The 20171-nt window shown below is 36.8% G+C and overlaps 1 protein-coding gene across 2 annotated transcripts in view; it reads left to right on the plus strand.

The window, feature by feature from the left end:
* Positions 1-20171, plus strand: part of LOC148175194 (homeotic protein spalt-major-like) — a 149741-nt gene that overhangs the window by 68936 nt on the left and 60634 nt on the right. Inside the window, exon 2 of one of the 2 annotated variants that reach the window (XM_088036152.1) lies at positions 15455-15535. In XM_088036152.1, the coding sequence (XP_087892278.1) occupies positions 15487-15535 (49 nt within the window). In that variant the 5' untranslated portion in view covers positions 15455-15486. Of the gene's footprint in view, positions 1-15454; positions 15540-20171 lie in introns of those variants that run through there. The other variant, XM_088036153.1, reaches the window with a different exon arrangement.

Consider the following 20171-nt stretch of genomic DNA (forward strand, 5'->3'; position numbering starts at 1 on the left):
TCATAACATCGGCGGTTAAGATATAATCGATTTGAATAAATACACACTACATTCAGAGGCATTCATTTAGATTTCGTGTAAACGATTATCTCGAGGAAACTGAAAATTATTCACATTTCAATAATATTTACAGCCGATGTGCGTCTATTGACGAGACCTCAAAAATTTTTGCGCAATTCCAAACATTCGCTATTACTAACAGATCCACAAACCCATTTACCGTTCATCATTTCGGGAACGCTTTTTCCTTCCGCTGCGGAGCGTAATTTTTGCAAAACAATTGTTGAAATGTGATAAATCCTGCGTTGTCATGATGGCAGTCTGCGCAGCAGCCGGGCTCAGATATGGTTATTTTATTTCGCGACACTCCCTATCTCGGCCATAATTTGTGACGCTATGAGAATTTATGGTCTTTATTTTGTGAGCCAATTAATTAATTCTCGTTCGCCATGTTAGTTCTGTAGCAGCAGAAGCGGGGCCCATTATCCAAGATTGCAATGGCTTATAGCACGACACCGCCTATAAATCTCATTCGGGATTCTAATATTCGCTGCAAGAAATAAGAAGAGGCGTAATCAGAACGGGGCTGGAAGTTTCAGGTAGTACAGTGGCGACGATCGCTGAAGATGGGAGCGACGATGGACACGCTGCTGAACTGGAGGACGAGAAGATAGCGCCGTCTGCGAAGAAGTATCAGGACTTCATCTCACGACTCTAGACAGCGCGAGACTCCAATTAAGGCCCCGTTCATGTTATAACTTTTTTACTCCATAATTCCGACAGCTTTGATTTTCTAGAAACTATGCCATTAAATGGCAACCATGCTCTTATCAAGGGATTCAATCGACAACTTCTAAGCAAGAAATTTTAATATATTGCCTGCAAGTATTGACACTGACTACCAACAATTAAAAAAAAACTTTCCCATCCAATGGAATGGAGTGCTTTTATTTAGTTTTAGAAGTGAATATAATTCATGCCACTAACAATGGTAGCAAATGAAATCTTTTTCCACTTATTGCTAATGTGTTACGTTGTAAAAAATTCGAAGTAAAACGGTTAAATGCAGGTTAATAGCTTTCCTCTATGCGTTCTTGCACAATAATTCATTCATTCAGGAAATAAAATAATTCCACGGCAACTTTTTTCAAATATTGGGCACAATTACTGCGTACAACGGTTTGAACTAAATGTGCTAGGCGTGTTTTACATTCGATTTGCATTAATTTCTATTTCCTAATCGTTACTTTTATGGCAGTCATAAAGTGCTTTCTTTTCAAACCACGGTAATCACCATGCGTATCAGTCTCTGCAGTAATGTAAAACAATTGCTCCCTATTGTAAGTATATATTTATGATACAACAATTAACAATGGTGTTGGTGTCGAGCAGAGTAGAGGAAATAATGGAAGTGAGTAACGGTAGTGCTTGATTGTGGGAAGCAAAGGCAATGGTTGACATCACCTCGAACGAATTGATTAATATATGTAGTAACGAACTGTCTGATGCTTGTTGAAAGCTAAATAAACTTGCTTTACATTAGCGGCGATTCTTCAGCAAGGACCTATTCTCAAACGAAAATTAAAAAATTCGAATTGGGATTCGGACGCTGTGCAAGTCGGAATTTATTGAACCACTCACCGACTAAATTGACTTTGAATTTGATATGAATGGCGCATGTGAGTCTGAATACCCAGTCCGGTGTGCTAATGACAATTGGCTACCGTGAAAGGGTTGTACAGTGCAGGCTACCCATAATGGAATCAAGCATTTACATTTACGGCTCTCGGATTAATACTCCCATCTCACCCTCACTGCCGAACCCCGTTAGCAATTAATAAACACACTATCGAAATACATACTCTATCGCAAAACCAAAATTTCTAAAGCGCAAAGAAACGCGCTCTGGTAACAAGTGGTTTCAACGTGATCACCGCGCAAAATTTTACCAAAACAAAAAATTTATACGTCCCCACAGATAATCCTTCATGTTATCACTTCCATCATTCTCTCTCTTTTGATTTATCTTTCTTGAAGACAAATTGGCGAAACGACATACAATTTTCATTTTCGGCTGGCATCTCGCCAGGTCTGATTCATCGCAGATCGGCAATCACCATTAGCCACAAACTAATGGTAATGGTAATAACAAGAACAAGGGACGTCTAATGATTGCAGCGTAGTGGTTGCAACTGTGATCTACTCCGGAAACCGGAAAGTTATCTGGTTCGCGTATTAAGACAGAAATACTAATTACGAACGCAATTTTATTCGTTAAATTAGCACCACGAGATTTTTCTGCATTTTGCAGGATGTTCGCACACGAAGTTGCAATAATAAATATGTCAGAAGAAACATGATACAGCCGCATTAAAAGTAATTATAATAATAATTTAGTCACATCGACAGCGTTCGTAAGTTAGGTATGATGTAAGATGAAGATCCTTAACGGTGGAAACTGGAAACCTGTTTAGTTCGGTTAAAAATCATCAGGTAATTGTTGGATTTCTTTAATTAGGTAATAATGGTTTTATAAGTAGTTATGCCATTCAACTCAGGTGTAAAAACGATTGGAAACCCCCAGATAAATCGTGATATTTCATCATGCATCATCTATCTATGTAACTGTTCCCTGTCCGTAAAAACCTCGCAGACTCTGGGGGAGTTTTTACTCAACCCCGGCATTTTTTAGCAGTAATAAAACTATTACATTAGTTTTTTGCGAGGGTCAGCGTGTCCCTTGACGAAGTGACCGTGATACATCAAGTAATATCAGTTGTCTGTGTAGAAAGACCCTGGAGCCCTTGGCGGCCATACATTTCAATCTGGACTGTCACCAGGTCTCGGCTTTTCACAGGCGTTTTCATATTTGTTTCCGGAACGAGGTGCTTGAAAACTGTTGAAAAATTAACACCGCAGATGGCTTTTTGATTAGTGATATCGTGTCACATTTTGGTCTCATATGGCAGGCGGTGCACACAACGATTAATCATGGTAACGGAGCCTGTGTGCACGCGGTCCCATCATTAATAAAATGGACACTTGCACCGGTACAGGTACACAGGGATGAAGGTGTCGGAAGGACAGAAGGGCTCCATCCAAGTACCATAAATCAAGCGTGATGAAGTGATGACATCGATTTAAAAACTTGCAATTTGCTGCTGAAGACTTGAACGGGGTTAATTGTAAACTGTCTGAATTACATTCTATCATCAAAAATGTGTTAGAGTGATTGATGATGACGCATGAAATAAATAAATTATAGCAATATAAAGTAGGCCATCAGTGTCCGACATTGGTAATAAATTATTTTTTCGACACCTATCGAAGATCGACAGGTAAGACAGTGAGCAATGTAATAAGAAACAGACACACGCCGTGTGGTTCTGTTATTATTTCCGAACACGGTCTGGATAAAAAGTCAAGCTATATTCCAGTTACAAGTACGGTATAAAAGACATGGTGCGGCATATTGTTATCCTTGCTCATAACAACCTCGATTATAATAGATTATTGGCCGACTTGCCATCTTGGAGTGATATGCCTAAAGATGGGCATGTCGCCAATTACATTCCGTATTTATGTAAACCGTCCAGTGAGGCTTTTCACGTACGTAGGTAATAATTAAAATACTGTCAAGATTTGCCATAAACGAAGTTTACGCAGTATTTATAAAGACGCGTTCATTTATTTTACCGACAAGAGAACGACCTGTTCAAGTAGCAATTCCAAAAGGAAGGCTTGAACACGTGCGAATTATACCACGAATTATAAATTCAATGACCGCGTATTAATTTTAAGTTTTATCCACTTCCTTTGATAAGAGAACTATGATCGATTGGGTAGCGTTGTCAACAGGTGTTTTGTCCAACTAGTGATAAACAAATGTCCCCAAAAAAATTCGAACTCGTGCCGTGAGAAATTAAAAACCAGGAGTCACCAAAAATGTTTAATAAATACCTATCAAGCTGATGGATCGGTATAATCAAGAGATAATCTAAAATTTGATAATCGGCTTAAAAGCGCGCTAACTGAACATATAGAGGAGGGTTCGCAACCCTCGTCGTTTCAAAATCCTGTTTCGTAATGCGTCACATTCCACACTCACGCAAATTTATATATGCAGGCAGGATTAACAGATTTAAAATGAAAGGATTTTCTTTACATTAAAATATAGTGAAACGTAAATATATCGAAAACACTAAGCTCGGGTGGACATTTAAAGCTTTACATGAAATGTACAACACGTAAAGACTTTTCATAAAAACATTAGTTCATGACTTGTTTTACTGTACTCAGCTTATTGTTTTCATAAGTGGCGTCTTAAAAAAACAACAGACAAAGAGCGACAAGCATTCATCTGACTAAATGAAAGGTATGCTCAGATTATTAATTCCACTATTATTGACTGGCCCCACAGTTTCAGTTACATTATTCAGTAATGGTATCATAAACGGTGTCATCGTTCGAATAGTCTGGTTCTGTATGCTAAGCACGTTGCTCAAAGACAGGGTGTTGAAAACGACGTCTGTTATGGTAATAACCCACTATAAATACAAATGGTGGGTTTCAAAGTATTGGGAAAAATATTCACAAATATTGGGTTTTATTTTTCCAGGGAAATGACCTTTCATTCCACTAATAAACTCAGCAAAATCTTCTTGAACTTTTAAGCTTTATAAAGTAGTTTGATATTTAATGTTTTAATTTATTTTACCCCCTCGTTTGATTGAAAGTAGAAGATTGTATCCCTCGATTTATGTAATATTCGATATGGATGACCCTAATCACCTAAGAGGTAATCCCCATCCGGTTGAGTTATGATATGACCAGTCAGCCGATAAAGTCGTAAATGCTGATTCAATAACCCATATACCTTGAGGGCGGTAACGGCGATTTCACGATACGAGCCATTTGTCAAGGACCGGCAGGAATCATAAAGTTATTACAAAGATTGATCCTGCAGGATTCCGGTTTATCCCTGAAATACAAAATGTAGAAACGCAGTTTTTCGATTTCATCGGAAAACGGAAGAAGTGCTGAAACTCTTAATCGCAACAGTGTAGGCAATAAAAACCGCTGTCTGGCGATTTACGACCCCATTTGCATGTGGGTGCCTACAGTGCTCACCGATTACCATACGTCATAATGCGCGAGGCACCTGTCCCTGTGGGTGGGAAGTGCCTCCGGACCCAGGTGGAGCGGGATGCCCCAGGAGATGGCTGTTTATCATCGGTTTGACCGAACAGCTCCTTCCGCCTCCACGCTCATATTGTATGCAAATCGCAGGAATATGCACGCGGAAACGCACTTAATTTAAATTATTTCTAATGCTGGAACGGTGTCTTACAAGGCGAGCTCACCGGACCGACCAACCACTGCTTACATATCTGTAATTAGTAAGCTTGCATGAGTTAGGGGCAAGATGGCGGCCGGAAGGGCCCCGCGGGGCGTGTGGGAGTGCTGCGTCACCGCCACCGCGGACCATAACTTAGATCGCTATCTCCAGAAACCATAGGCACGGTTCACATTTCTCAAACGATAATTTCACCAGCTGTTGAATTTGTTAAACTTAATGTACTAGCACTATCTTTAATTGCTGACATGTACTTAATAACGCGGTTTAATAAGCAACAGCCCCCTGGGTTATTGTGGTTTGACAGCCGCCGACTTGAACAAACAAACCCACTTCCTCACCACCGCTATGAGCCAATCACGAAAGCTTTTAGTCCTGATTTCCCTGTAAAGCTTTAATGCTGATTTTTTCCTAAATTGTAATTTTTTAATTTTTCAATTTTCAGCATTTTTTTTAGACACGTTAGAATTTATGGAATTTTCAACTCAAACGCGACAGTAAAAAATGAGACGACGCGACGTAAAAATTTTATTTTGTCTTCGAGTTTCCTTTTGAACTGATCTGCACACTTTTTGCAATACGAGGCGGGTAGGTACGAAAACCTTTCCAACAAAAGTGGGATTTAGCCCATAACTCAGAGTGTAGTTATCATAACTCTTTTAGCGCTTCGCTATTAATATTTCATGTTGGGGATATGCTAAACCGTTGTTTTGAGCTGCGCTGTCGTCCCTCAAGAAAGGTAGAGGAATCCTATCCGCAGCCTAAACTAATTAAAGTTGTGCCGAGCATGGTGCATAACCGAGAGCGGAGCGCAAAACATATAAATTACTTTTAATTACAACAATTTTATAATTTGTACTTGGCGAGTCTTGATTAATTAACTTTGAAGATTAATGGACACTGTAAATTATTATTCACATACCGGAAGATAAATACCACGAGGAAATAATTTTGAATGTGAATTAAGAAAGTTTCTAAGCCCATTATTTTTCGCATCCACCACTTCGTCACATCTGAATAGACAAACACATTGAATAAGTTGTCCTGCAAGGGTACCTATTCCCTCAGGATCTTCGCACTCAACGTTCCACTGTCCAAATCAGGATAGTCCCTGGAGCTTTTCTTCAAAGTCGTGATAAAACAAAATATTCCTCGCTTTTTATGCGACTTGGCAAAATCTTGAAACTTTTGACGGATGTGTTTTAAAGTGTCTTTGGAAGTGCCGTCATAAGTTGCGACGAGAATATTAGATCAAACCTCAAGGGTCGTATCAATAAGTCGACCAGAAATGGATTTTTCATCCGGCAGACAAATGGCCTTTGGTCTACACCGCGCTCCCGACACGATCTCGCCCCATACACGAAGAATGGATGGGCGTATTGGGTCCAAATAATGCTGGAAGACTATGACGCACGTTAAGTGCTGGTAGCGAACGCAGGACGTGAATTATGGAATGGCTTGTAGATATGGATTCTGTCTGTAACTAGTATTAGATAGGTAGGTATATGGAATGTCGATAGCTTTTATGATCGGGGCTCGGTATACTAAGGGGAATAAAACTGATAAATCGATAACGCATTTTTACCGAGCCACGAAGAGTGGACTTTTTGATTACATAAATACCACGAAAAATTAGAGAGCCACTCCGACTTTTCTAATTGATTTAATAACAATAACTAAAGGAATGGATTTTTATTAGTCGTTGGCAGGATTCTTCTTCAATCTGATCACTAGCAAAGAATACTTGCAGTTGGGGCGTATGTGCAACAGAGACATTTTCCGAAAGCTAGCAGTGATAAGTAGGTTAGTGTTCCCCCGGGTAGGCTCATGCCGAAAACTCGATCGTTCTTTCACTTACCCTCCGCAAATATAGAAAATGCAAGGCAAAGAGAGCTTTGAAATTTTAAAATCCTGAGAATCCTCGCTTAAATATTCCATTTTGCGGCTTTCCAGTAATGCCCTGACTTCTTGGTGGAAATATTGGCCGGCGCGGTTCATGATATTCATAAATAAATGAAGTGAAGCAGCAGATGTGCAATGCATCAAGCCACACGAAAGTTGCCCATTTAAAAACAGGACTTCGCATTTATACTTGTCATGAATAGTGAAATCTTTGATCTTTTAATTTATGGTATTATGAATGGGCTGAAGATTTAATTACGGATCCGTGTCGGTGATTTACAGATTTACAAACACGCTCTGCTAACTCCTAATCATACCTTCGAGTGACTTGTAAAACATCATATTTAAAAAGCACTAAACATTCGGAGATTATGTAAGCTTGAAATTAATTAGGTAATAAACTGGCGTGTCATTACTTAATTATCGTTTTGATTTAGAAACAGAGTGGTGCAATTACCGCAGAATTAATCATCGCCGGGTTACTTGAGACGGCAGGATTACAAACCAAAAATATGCCAAAAAATTTACAATTTTCGGTTTCTTTGTTTTGCGCGAGTCAACGTACTTCTGCAGTTCACTGTACAAGAACGACGTTTTCTTTGTTTATTTCTGCTTGGTTATTTGATCGGAAGTAAAGTGAACTGCAAACGGTCTTCAAAGGGGCTACCGATAGTATGATAACTGGGCGTGGAATCAGACCGTTCCGAAGAGCTGCTGACATGATATTCACATTTGCTGGCAGCGATTATGCGGTAGGAAGTGTCATGGGCGTGATTCCCTCATAACTAAACACGATCGCACCATTACAACTGTACTAATATGTAAAACACGATTCATAACTTAATCCAAGGTGATTAAGCGGAAATCGTTCTCATAAAATGTCTGTTAAACGCTAGCAAAAAATGAACTGTTTTCTTTGTTAAGAACAACATGGTGTGGCGGAGCTTTCCGTGGTTTTATAACGGGGGAAATGTCTATCGACGTGGACAGGAAAAAATCAGGAACTGCAGTAAGAAACACGCGTTTTTGTAAAATTAGTACCTACAGTTTACCGACTGAAATGAATGAACCTTTTAGCATTTCTTTCCGGAGCTTTTTAAATCCGCTAATTTAGTTGGTTTGAGGCAGAATTTCCACCGCAAAGCGTACAAAGATGTTACCTCGGAACCAATTCTGTATAACTTCCCCATAAGTAACATATGAAGCGAATTCCCTAGACATGACGGACTGACAGCGCACTTATCATCTCACCCCGTGAGTTTTCCCGTAATATGATGTTATAGCCCGTCAGAGCTCTCAATCATCCTTGGCAGCTTCTCTCTATCACCTCAACGTTCATACAACATACATCTTTGGCCAAACACACAAACGCACAATATTTACGCGGAAATAAATGCGGCGAAAAAAGATCAAAGTTACTACGTGTGGAAAACTACACGATGATTTTCAGGTTTGTAAGTATAAGATTCTACAGGTGTAGGGATTGCTAAAATATCATATTGGGGGAAACTTGAGTACCAATACGTTATGTTTGGGGTTTTATAGGCTTTTTCAGTCGTTTCATATTGATATTGAATGGTGAATATGAGATTTATGACGGAATCGGCTTGAATTTGATCCGCTATCTCTGGTTAATAATGGAAGTGTAGGCGTGTGACGGTTCTTAATTGCGTATGCTAATTCAAAAATAAATTTCACTTATTTATTTCGTTACAAGACGGGAAGATAAGACATGAAAAATCGTTTAGATTCAGCCGCTAATTTAAATACAAAGTTGTGTAATTGTTTGCATTACGCGTTGCAATTAACATAACAATGACATAATAATAAAAGTTCAAGCAACTGGAATAATATTTGCATGTAACTAGTAAATTTCCTACAATTATTTGACGTGCAGCTCGGACTCCTGTCTAGGAAAGAAGTTGCAAAATCGATGCGTCACTGCTGGGTCAGTAGTCTGTTCTTGCAGGAAGAGAACAGTTATCCTGCGACCCCATCGAAGAGCAATCGAAGCGTGCTACTGCATGATGTATTGCCGTTTTTTTATTATGATTCTACGTCACATATAGAATCAATGCGCCGGGCAAAAGTTGTAATAGCCAACCGATAATATCGCTTGATAGATCGCTTTTGATTCACGAAGGTGATTTTTATTGCAACGCTTTATATAGAAAGTTGAAAGGTTATAGGTTTTGCTTCTGCCGCTTGCTACGGTCAATAGCTGCCTTTCATATCAGCATCGAGCCCTGATTTATTCCACATGAAAACACAACGGCGGCTACAATTTAATTGCTACACTTTTTACCCAAACGAAATTTTTAATTCGTGTTTTTGTAAATCGTTGAACACGGTCATGCCGCAGAGGTTGCTGAAGGATTTCTTAGCTGGTCGGCAAAGTTTGCGGTGAGAGAGAATCATTCCAAATCCACAGTGCGGCAAATTGGAGTCGTATTTAATGTTGTTATTCGGATTACTGTTGGTTGTTATCTGTATCAGCCGCAGGCACTCGCACTTAATCTCTTCAGGAGAAGCCGAGATGCTGCCCGGATTTCCCATTGCGTACCGGCATATTGCTATTGTTTATCGCTGATGCCCTCTATATTGCCGAAGCACATATTGTGTCTTCTAAGCTTGGGCTTTATGTCGATAACAAAGGCGATTCTGACTTGGCGAACGTCTTTTTCAATTTAAATATTATTATTGATCTCAAAACACACAATTTTCCGTTATACAAATATTTGCTTTGCTCTAAAAATACCATCTCAAACGTCAAAACAGTCAAATGGTACAAAACATAAATATTTTTATGAACTTTGTATTATCATCTATTGGACATACGATTCGAGTCCAATTCTAAAAACGAAACTTTTATTTTTGCTAAATGTTACGATAATTTCAAAGGATTACCCGCTCACATCATTAAACTGTTAAAAAGCCGCCGTTTGTTTTGAAGAAAACAATGCTTGTCAAAAATAATTATTTTATTTGTTTTCTGGGCAGTTCATAATGTGTTATATTTAACATGGAATCCCACGCCAACATAAACACATAATTTGTATTGAACGAGGCACCCGCAATATCAAACTTAAACAATAGCACAGTAAATCCAAGCTATTAAGATTCTGACAGACCATCAGGCGCTTTTTTCGATAAAATATTTAAAAACACACTAAAAGAATATTTAGCAGAACCAACTAATTTGTCAGCTTTCATAAAATATTTCCGAGTAACCTAAATGTTTTTTGATTGTTTTGAGCAGGTGCATTGTTTCAAAAAACTCATTGTTTTCACGTATTTTTAGGTAAAATGTGTGGTATTCAATTTAGAGATTTTTAGGTTTTACTAAAATTAACCCTCGCCTATAGTGTCTACGAATCTACAAGAACATATTCGGTAATACAGCCTGCAGCTGTCAGAACGAAATTTGAATAATTTAAGCAGGTTGCATTTCGTCGTCTTGCTAATGGCTCAATTTTAACAGCATTAATCATGTATTGTATGAGTCGAGGGATTTGCCTTCATTATTTGAGCTGTAAATTAATATTTCCTGGCAGCCTTTGATAAATTGTCCCGAGTCTGTTTCAATGCACATTGAATTTATGTGTACCATAAATAATACGAAGTGTTTCGCTTTCTATAATTAAGACATAATAATGCTAATCGTCTGATAAAGTCATTTGTATTATTTCTTTTGAAACGGGTAAAAATTAACACTTTTCACTCACACGTACCTTCATTATAATAACAATAATATGCTAATTTCATGTTGGTATGTGATAGGTATGCGGATTGTAGGTGTTCTCGATCATTCATTTCAAACTAAGCACGTAATAAAAGCAGTGGTGCCACATAAAAATTAGCTGCTTGCTGTTTACACGAAAAATTCAATTTCTGTTAGCATAATGAGGCTCGTATTATGAAAGATTCTTTGCCAAAAATCTCACGCGTCAAATAAACTTGTACTTGTTTGGTATTGGCGAATCGTAAGTTTAGGAACTTTACGTACTTTTTTCATTGTTATTTTTAAAACCAGACAAAACCTTTTGATTAAAAATGAGGTCACAAGAAAGATTGATGTTTTGTCATGAAAAGTCTTTTTCGAGACTCTCCTCCATGGGCATGAATTTAGCAACCCCGCCTATAGTTCGTTCAATTTATATTAAATTGCGCATGGTTGTTGTGTTTGTCATCACAGCAAAATAGACAAACAGTTAGAGTTTACAACGTGCATTGTTTCAATTTAGCACAAGAACATTATAACAGATCAAATGAATGTAAAATAAACACCGTGATTTCAATAACAGTATCCTAACCTTAATTATTTTATGACAGTGATTTTGTTGAAAACGCCTACACATTAAGTTAATCGCTTCAAACTACATAATCCCATCATGTCGAAAGCGCGGCTTGAGCTCATTGAAAATTTGAATATAACCGGGTCCCCCGAGGTGCTCTATTAATTATTTTATTGAGCGCTTTAGCTTTCCGAGGGAGGTGGCATAATCCCGTGTCTCTAAGCAACGAGGCATAAGAGGCAATTTTGCCTGTTTTTGTATAGTGCATACGAGAAACGACGAGCTTAGTAATATGGAGATCGGATTGCGCTTTGGGCCTAATCCGTTAATAGAGCGTCGCGACCGTCCGGCAGTCATTTCACGCTCGACGCTCTCATTAATAATATCCCTAGCGTCGCTTTATAAGTGCATTACCCTTCGCCGAAGACCCCTCAGGTGAGAAACGGAGTTGTAAAATAGTCATAAACTTATTAGTGCAGGTTATATTGACCCATACTTTAAAGAAATCACGTTTCCACCATGCAGGAGCTTGCGAAATTATGCACAACAACGCAAATAAAAAAAAATAATTATATTATATGTATAATACAAACCTTACAGTAGACTCCCGATAATTTGAACTTAGATAATTTGAAATTTTTTCTTGGTCCCCTCGATTTCTCTCGATAAATTGAAAAATTTTAATATACTATATGTACCTATAGTTAATTTGAAGTAAAATCGAGAACTTTTTTGCCGCCAACACTCTATAATTTAAATTTTTCAGTCCCGAACTCTCGTTAATTTAAAGTTCTTTACGTGGGCGCACAGGAAAAACAGAGAACTTCTGAACAAACCATTCTCAAAAATTCCATTGCAGCTTTAAATCAGATTTTACAGTTTTTTTACTTGCCTTTTATTGAAAGGTTCTTGGAAGTTTCGTCATTACATAAATTTGTTTACCAGAAGAATTAATAGCTTACAAAACATAAGTTTACAATATTTCGTCAAAGTGGAGTTAGTGGATTTTTCTCTCTCTTCTCTGATTGGTTTGTTTATTCTAACTATTGTCTGTTTGCCTTTAAACTCACGTTTATTTGAATTTTTTCTTCTCTTTCTCTTGATTATTTGGGTCACACCTATATTTTGAACTCTTGATGATTTGAACTTTTGGCCAGATCCTTTAAGTTTCAAATTACCGAGAGTCTACTGTATTTCCAAATTCGAAAATTGAATTCTGGAATAACAATGTAACGACTAAAAATCTGTAAATCTATTATGGTCCATGTCTAGCGTATTTCTGGAGCAAACTCAAGTTTTTTATACTCATTTAACGCAGAATTCAAAACTGTTCGAACTGTTTCCATATGTTAACAAATAACTGAATTAGAAGCGATTGAGATTTTGAAAAATCAATTTTAAGTTTCGAAATATTTTTGGCATTGTACAGTTCTCGAGCTGCTCTTTCAATTTATATACAGGGTGAACCCGAATAAAGTGCAAAGATTTTAACCACAATATCAGACACCGCTGTAAATATTGACTCTGCAAAAAAATCGAAATTTGAATGGGGCAAAAACCGTTCGAACAAAAAACGTTTACGCTCGCTCTTATCGGATGTGTTTAACTTTCACTTAATTAGAGATTCTAAAGGCAGGACACATTTCAAAAATTGGGTATATAAATATAAATAAATAATAAATAATATAATAAAATAATAAATAGGATCCTCAAAAGAGCCAATCTTTATCTCGATTGGTTCGTAAGGTGACTTTTTTCGACTGGCTTTGTGGACCAAACTGAAATTTTAATTAGAAACGAAATAATCAAAAAGTTACCTGAAGTTATTACGAAAAATGACCAATTGCCCTCCTGTCCACAATGTCATCACACGTAAATTTAGTTTCACCCGTAAACAAAACACACTTGGGTTTATCACAAAACTTTTGAAGAAACCACTGGCAAAGAATAAAAATAATTTTAAAATTTCAAAAATTTTGCTCTGTAAAACCCACATTTCTTTACCACGATTATTGCTAAACTGAGGGGAACTCCGATGAAGGCATTCTTTGCCACTTGTTAATTAGCGTTTTTATTCACATCTTTTCGATGGCCTGAACTGATAGTTAAAAAGCCTTCAGTGGCGCACACCAATTTCTGCAGAAAACTTTAATTATTTTTTCTTTTTGAAACAGTGACGTTCTGGAACGCGAAATTAGGTCATTTTGTCAAATTGCGTTGTCTGATATTGGGGTTACAATATTTGCATTTCATTCGGGTGCACCCTGTATCAGTCAAAGGTATTAAACGTCGTTTTTGCTCTTAAATAAAAACTCATTTTAAATTACTCTAAAAAGACCCTTCAAAAATCTATTTCGGTCAATATCATTATCTAATGAAGCAAAACTTCCGTTATAGGTGCTCGTTTTATCCGGAATTTTACGCAGAATTCAAAACTCCGCTAAGTTTTTACATACGCCAACAAATAACAAAATTAGAAGCGATTGAAGTTTTGGGTTGTCGCTAGAGGGCCAAAATTTTGAAGGGCCAAAAATCATCATCTCGGACCTACGACAGATAGAGAGATACGGTTTTCGCCATCGTTTTTCTCGCATTTTGTTTGCTAAGAATTTAATTTTATATTTTTTAAACTAAAAAAAAATATATTTTTTTAAAATTCCGACTCAAACTATACAGGGTCCGGCAACACTTGTGTCCACCCACAAAATCGTCACTGATAGTTTTGGCGTCGCGACGCCTTAAAAATGCAATTTTTAGTTAATTGTGAGGGTTTGTGATATCAACCCTAATTTATTTTTTTTCAATATAAATATATTAAAAATATCTCAGTTGTTATTTTAGATTCAGGGCAAATTGTCTTCAAAATTTGAGAAAAAAATGCTGTTTTATCAAGTTAGTTTCCAATTTCATTACGTCAAAGTTGGGAACTACGTTTACACCCATCTGTCAGCATCTTGTGTCACAAATGACATCGATCCTTTGGCTTGCTTTAGATTGTAACAAAAGTCTTACTTGGTGAAATTGTCGCTTTGTCGATTGTAATTAACGATTTCTGGTGTCCATAAAGTGCAACATGCCCGTGTTAATCAAAATTAACCTTTATAAGAGTGAATGAAGTGATTTGTGAAATTTTGGTGTAAACGTAGTTTGCCGATGCGCTGCCATAATTTTGAAAACTAACTTGATAAAACAACGTTTTTTTCGCAAATTTTAAACACAATTTGCATTTGATTTAAAATAAAAATTCAGATATTTGTATCACAGTTATGTTGAAAAAAAATTGAATTCGCAAATTTTTCCGCAAAAACTTAAAAATGGCTAAAAATTATACTTCTTCGGCGTCGCGACGCCAACTAAACCGTGATAAAAAACAAATTTTTGCGTCAGCTTCTAGAGCTTTGTCAACTATGAGCGTATGCAAATTTTCAAAATTGTAACTTTAAAATTAAAGACGATTTTGGGGGTGGACACAAGTGTTGCCGGACCCTGTATATCTATTTTGGTTGATTTCGGCTTATTAGCGGAGCAAATTTGAGTTATTGATGCTTAGTTAACGCAGAATCTCACTGCCTTGATTTTAATAATAATCCCCTAATAAAACTAATTTGGATTCTGACGGTACAAATTTGACTCACGGCCTCTGGGCTCAGATCAGACTCAAGGCTTCAGTTTTTTTGTTGGCCATATTCGAAGTTGGTTCAAAAAACCTCACTAGAGATTTGCATCCAAAGATGATATCAAAAATGCTGTCACCTCTAAAAACCTGGTTAATGTTGAATCCTGAACTTGCTTCTGTCTCCTGTATTTTAACATGCAGGCACGTACTTGTCGGTGATAATAACTTTTTACTTAGTAAGTAAAGATTTACGTAATAGCTTATGACTTCAGTATGTTGTTCCAGCTTCCAGTCGATGTGTGGTCCCCTAATAAGGAATGAAGCCTACCAAAGGACCAACTGTTGCGTGCATTACTCGATTCACAAGTATGTGAGTATAAAAAAATGCATGTTCTTAGAGTATTTTGGATTTGAATGGTCACGTCTGTACCATCACCAACGGCGATGATCGTTAAATATGAATGAAGAGCTGAACGAGCAGATAGCGGTCGTGGTAACAATGCATAGGATATTAATATGAGAAACCAGCTCCATAGTGTACGGTACCCGAGGTGCCGATATGAGATATCATCATCACCGACGCCGGAGGTCTTCGTCAAGGTTGTGTTAGAGAAAACGTAATGTGCCGATAACCTCAGTCGTCGCAATTTCAAAAAACGCACCTCCTTTTTACGCAAAGCCTTCGCCGTAACGCGTTTGCTAGAAATTCCGATGCTAAGAGTATGATGAATCGGCCCGAAAAAATTGTCACATATGAAATAATAATAAATAACGACGAGTAAAAACGGATAACGAGTGCGGTGAGTCTAAAAACACCTGTTGTTTGTAGTCAGAGTGTGTGCATGCCGCGCATCGCAATAGCACGGCGGCTTGTTATGTCCAAAGTTACCTCCAACCCCGGCCACTTAAATAGAACTAGATCTACACACACAAAGAATTTGTTAACAGTCGTGTATCATGTCAATCAGACATCGGAGTCGTATATTTTTATTGATGCGATTGCACGAGGCGGTTGCGAAAGCTCACCGCTCTTCTGAAGAACTCGCCGTTTTCATCGGAGATCGTTAGACAACACCATCACTGCTTTTTAAACCTCATACTTTTCGACACGAATCTTAATAACGATCGAACAAGCCTTTTTTCGCACATCAAATACCAAATCCGGTGAAAAAGTGGACGTACTCGTTGCTGCTGTGACGACAACGAGACGTATACAGACATAAAGGCAAAGAGGGTAAAGATGTGAATATTGCTCGAGGGACTTGGACGAAATATGAGAGGGTTATCTCTCACGTACAAGTATAAAGCTCGATGGATGGAACGCGTCAGGTGCTGAACATAACCTTAATGTGACCAAAGTCGAAAATGACTGACGACCAAAAGCAAAAAAATAAAAGGAATACACAGATCTTAATGAGCTTTTAGAATTTTTTACTGTCTACCTTTTTTAAGTTTTCTTAATTTGACGCTATTTGAAGCTTTAGGTTGCTTGCAACCACTTCGTGCATTTAACTCAAAAAAAAATCATCCTCAATTTTTGTTAATTTGGCAGCAACTTGAATTAATTTTTATACGGCTGAAAGAAGAACACGGGCAATATTTATTCATAGATCTATAGCGTCAAAGTGTGAGCTGCAATAATTATAAAGTACATGAATATGCCAAGCATAAATAAATATTCACATTAAACAATAAAAGCTGTGGCTTAGGGCAAGAAAGGCCATGGTATTGAGATAATAATTATGGATTCAATAACTGCCGTTGAATAGTGCTGTTACAACAATTAACGTTGAAAAAAATCATTTCCTTTGTATTTTTTTATTCACATTTATTAATTCATACTTCATATTGAACAAATAAACTCCACAAAATAAAAAAAACTAAATCAGCCCTTTTTGTTTAAAAAATATTTACTAAAAATGGTCAGATTGGCCCTTTCAAAATTGTATATCTGATAGAATCGTGCAACGTAAAAACGCTAATTTCAGAACTTTTTCGTTTCGTTTAAAATAAAAAAACTTAAAATTAAATTCTAATACAATTAATTTTGACTATAAAATTTACATTCGGGACGACTTTTTTAAATACTAAACTTTATCTAAAACATTTTATGCAGAAGAAGATTACATTCAACTATCTATAAATCCCTTCTAATAGGGTTGATTTGCTGAGGTAAGAAACCGCAAGACTCAAATTATTCGCTTTTTCGGAATTTAGTGGCAACGGTGTGGTATGTTAGGTTTTTATTAAAATAATTTGAGGCAAGTTTTTTTTGACGTAATCTTTGTAGATCTAGAATTTTAAAAGTTTCTTTTCTATGAATGGATACTACATATACAGGGTCCGGCAACACTTGTGTCCACCCCCAAAATCGTCTTTAATTTTAAAGTTACAATTTTGAAAATTTGCATACGCTGATAGTTGACAAAGCTCTAGAAGCTGACGCAAAAATTTATTTTTTATCACGGTTTGGTTGGCGTCGCGACGCCTAAGAAGTATAATTTTTAGCAATTTTTGAGTTTTTGCGGAAATATTCGCGAATTCAATTTTTTTTCAACATAACTGTGATACAAACATCTAAGTTTTTATTTTAAATCTAATGCAAATTGTGTTTAAAATTTGCGAAAAAAACGCTGTTTTATCAAGTTAGTTTTCAAAATTATGACAGCGCAGCGGCAAACTACGTTTACACCAAAATTTCACAAGTCACTTCATTCACTCTTATGAAGGTCAATTTTGATTAACACGGGCATGTTGCACTTTATAGACACCAGAAATCATTAATTAACATTGATAAAGCCACAATTTCACCAAGTAAGACTTTTGTTACAATCTAAAGCGAGCCAAAGGATAGATGTCATTTGTGACACAAGATGTTGACAGACCGGTGTAAACGTAGTTCTCAATTTTGACGTAATGAGATTGGAAACTAACTTGATAAAACAGCATTTTTTTCTCAAATTTTGAAGACAATTTGCATAAAATTTAAAATAACAACTGCGATATTTTTAACACATTTATATTGAAAAAAAATTAAATTAGGGGTTGATATCACAAAACCTCACAATTACCTAAAAATTAGATTTTTAAGGCGTCGCGACGCCAAAACTATAAGTGATAAAAAACAAATTTTTGCGTTAGCTTCTAGAGCTTTGTCAACTGTGAGCGTATGCAAAATTTTCAAAATTTTCTCGTTAAAATTAAAGACGATTTTGGGGGTGGACACAAGTGTTGCCGGACCCTGTATAATTTATTTTGTCTAGACTTGGAGTATGAAATTGAAGCCATTTAATAAAAACCCAAAAACAGAAATTCTTTAAAATTAAAAAAATCATTTTGTGCATGCTTAATGGCATTGTCTATGGGATATTTCCTGTTGATGCTCCTAATTAAGTTTAAATTAGATTATGCTAATTAATCTTTAGGCAATTCAATTCACGGCATTCACACTGCAACGTGTATGAGATAAGCGGTTCTTACATAAAAGAATATCATATCAAGTTATGAAATTGGCCCTTCAAAAAATCTGTAACTTTCAAAATATGATTTTTTTTCGGTTTGAACTTTTAACAAAAAAAATCTCAAGACTTTGAGAATGGCCTTTCTTAAACTAAGCCACAGATATGTATTCCTAAAAGCATACATCTATATCATATTAAATGCGTTTTTGTGTGAGTTTTGACATATAGACACTAGGAAAATTACCAAAATTAATTTCTGTTTACAGCGGTATTTGTTGATAAATAAAATAAAAAAGCTAGTGGAAGCTGTCGGGAGAGTGCCCTGAATCTCTGAGTGGAAATATTTATTCCGTATTATACTGGACATTACCTCGCATCAAATGAAATAGAAGTGGTGCTGTTAGTTCGAGGTTTCTTGTGCTGATGTCTTTCGTGCTGTTTTGACTTTTATAATATGTACTATAATTTAACGAAAATTGATGAAAATGTAGTAAGTTTTATTTCCAACAATAGAATATTTTATCTGGGGCGCTTCACTGATTCTTTTTTAGACTTAGTTTTGACATTTAGCGCTTAGTGACAAACCTAATACCACTATACATTTGATAACATTATCAAAATATTTTAATTAATTCAATTAAATTAATGTAAAAACACTAATTATAGAAAAAACAGTACCTATAAAAAATACAGTACTCTCGCAAAAAGCTCATAGCGAAACTCGCTCACATGCAGCTCTCCGGCTACCCCGTCTTTTCGTTTTTTCCGGCGCTTGTAATGTAAATACCTATTTATATCTCTCATTGCTTATTTTAATGCTAGTCCAGTCTGTCCCATTCTTCTACCAACTGGACTAGTTGGGGTGGCTTCTGTGCTCCACAATCAGAACTTAAGCTTAGCCCTAAATTAACAGCACTTACTCCTCTGCAAAGCAGCTTCGATTTTCGATTTGTTGTAATTAGACGGATTGCCTAAATTTTGTTTAGTAGCTATGACTTAACTCTGACTCCGTTTTGGTTTGAGACTTTATTCTCTCCGCTTTTTTATAATAAAAAAAATCGACGGTGCATCAGAAATATTGGTTTTGGGTGATTTGCTTAATATGTTTGGGAGCGACATAAATGGAGTACGAAAATGTAAATTCTGCAAAATAAAAGCGGTGTTGTGAAATATTCTCATTGAGTTAGTATCAGAGTGTCGACTATAAAAGTTCCCTTCTTCTGCTTTATGGCCAAAGCAGGGGTTGGGCAAATAAATCAGAATCAGGTGTAGCAAGTACCAGGCATCGTTGCAGCTCCGCAATATTTTAGCTGATTGCATTGGTTTATGTTTTTCGCGTTTGGAGGGAAACTCTCGCTCGTGCTTAATTATGTGAACTGAAGGGCTGAAGGGCGAGTGGCGCCGTCGTCGATGAGACGTTTTGTGTTTCCTAGAGGAAAAAGTGCCACAATTCAGTAATAAATAGCCCGAGTCCATAGAGCAAGCACAAACCCGGGCAAAAACCGATGTAATCGTATGTTGGCCGGCATGTACGAGTCCCG

This window comes from Gnatocerus cornutus, chromosome 5 (genome assembly GCF_029298725.1).
Source record: "Gnatocerus cornutus isolate USDA-ARS CGAHR chromosome 5, icGnaCorn1.1, whole genome shotgun sequence".
NCBI lineage: Eukaryota > Metazoa > Arthropoda > Insecta > Coleoptera > Tenebrionidae > Gnatocerus > Gnatocerus cornutus.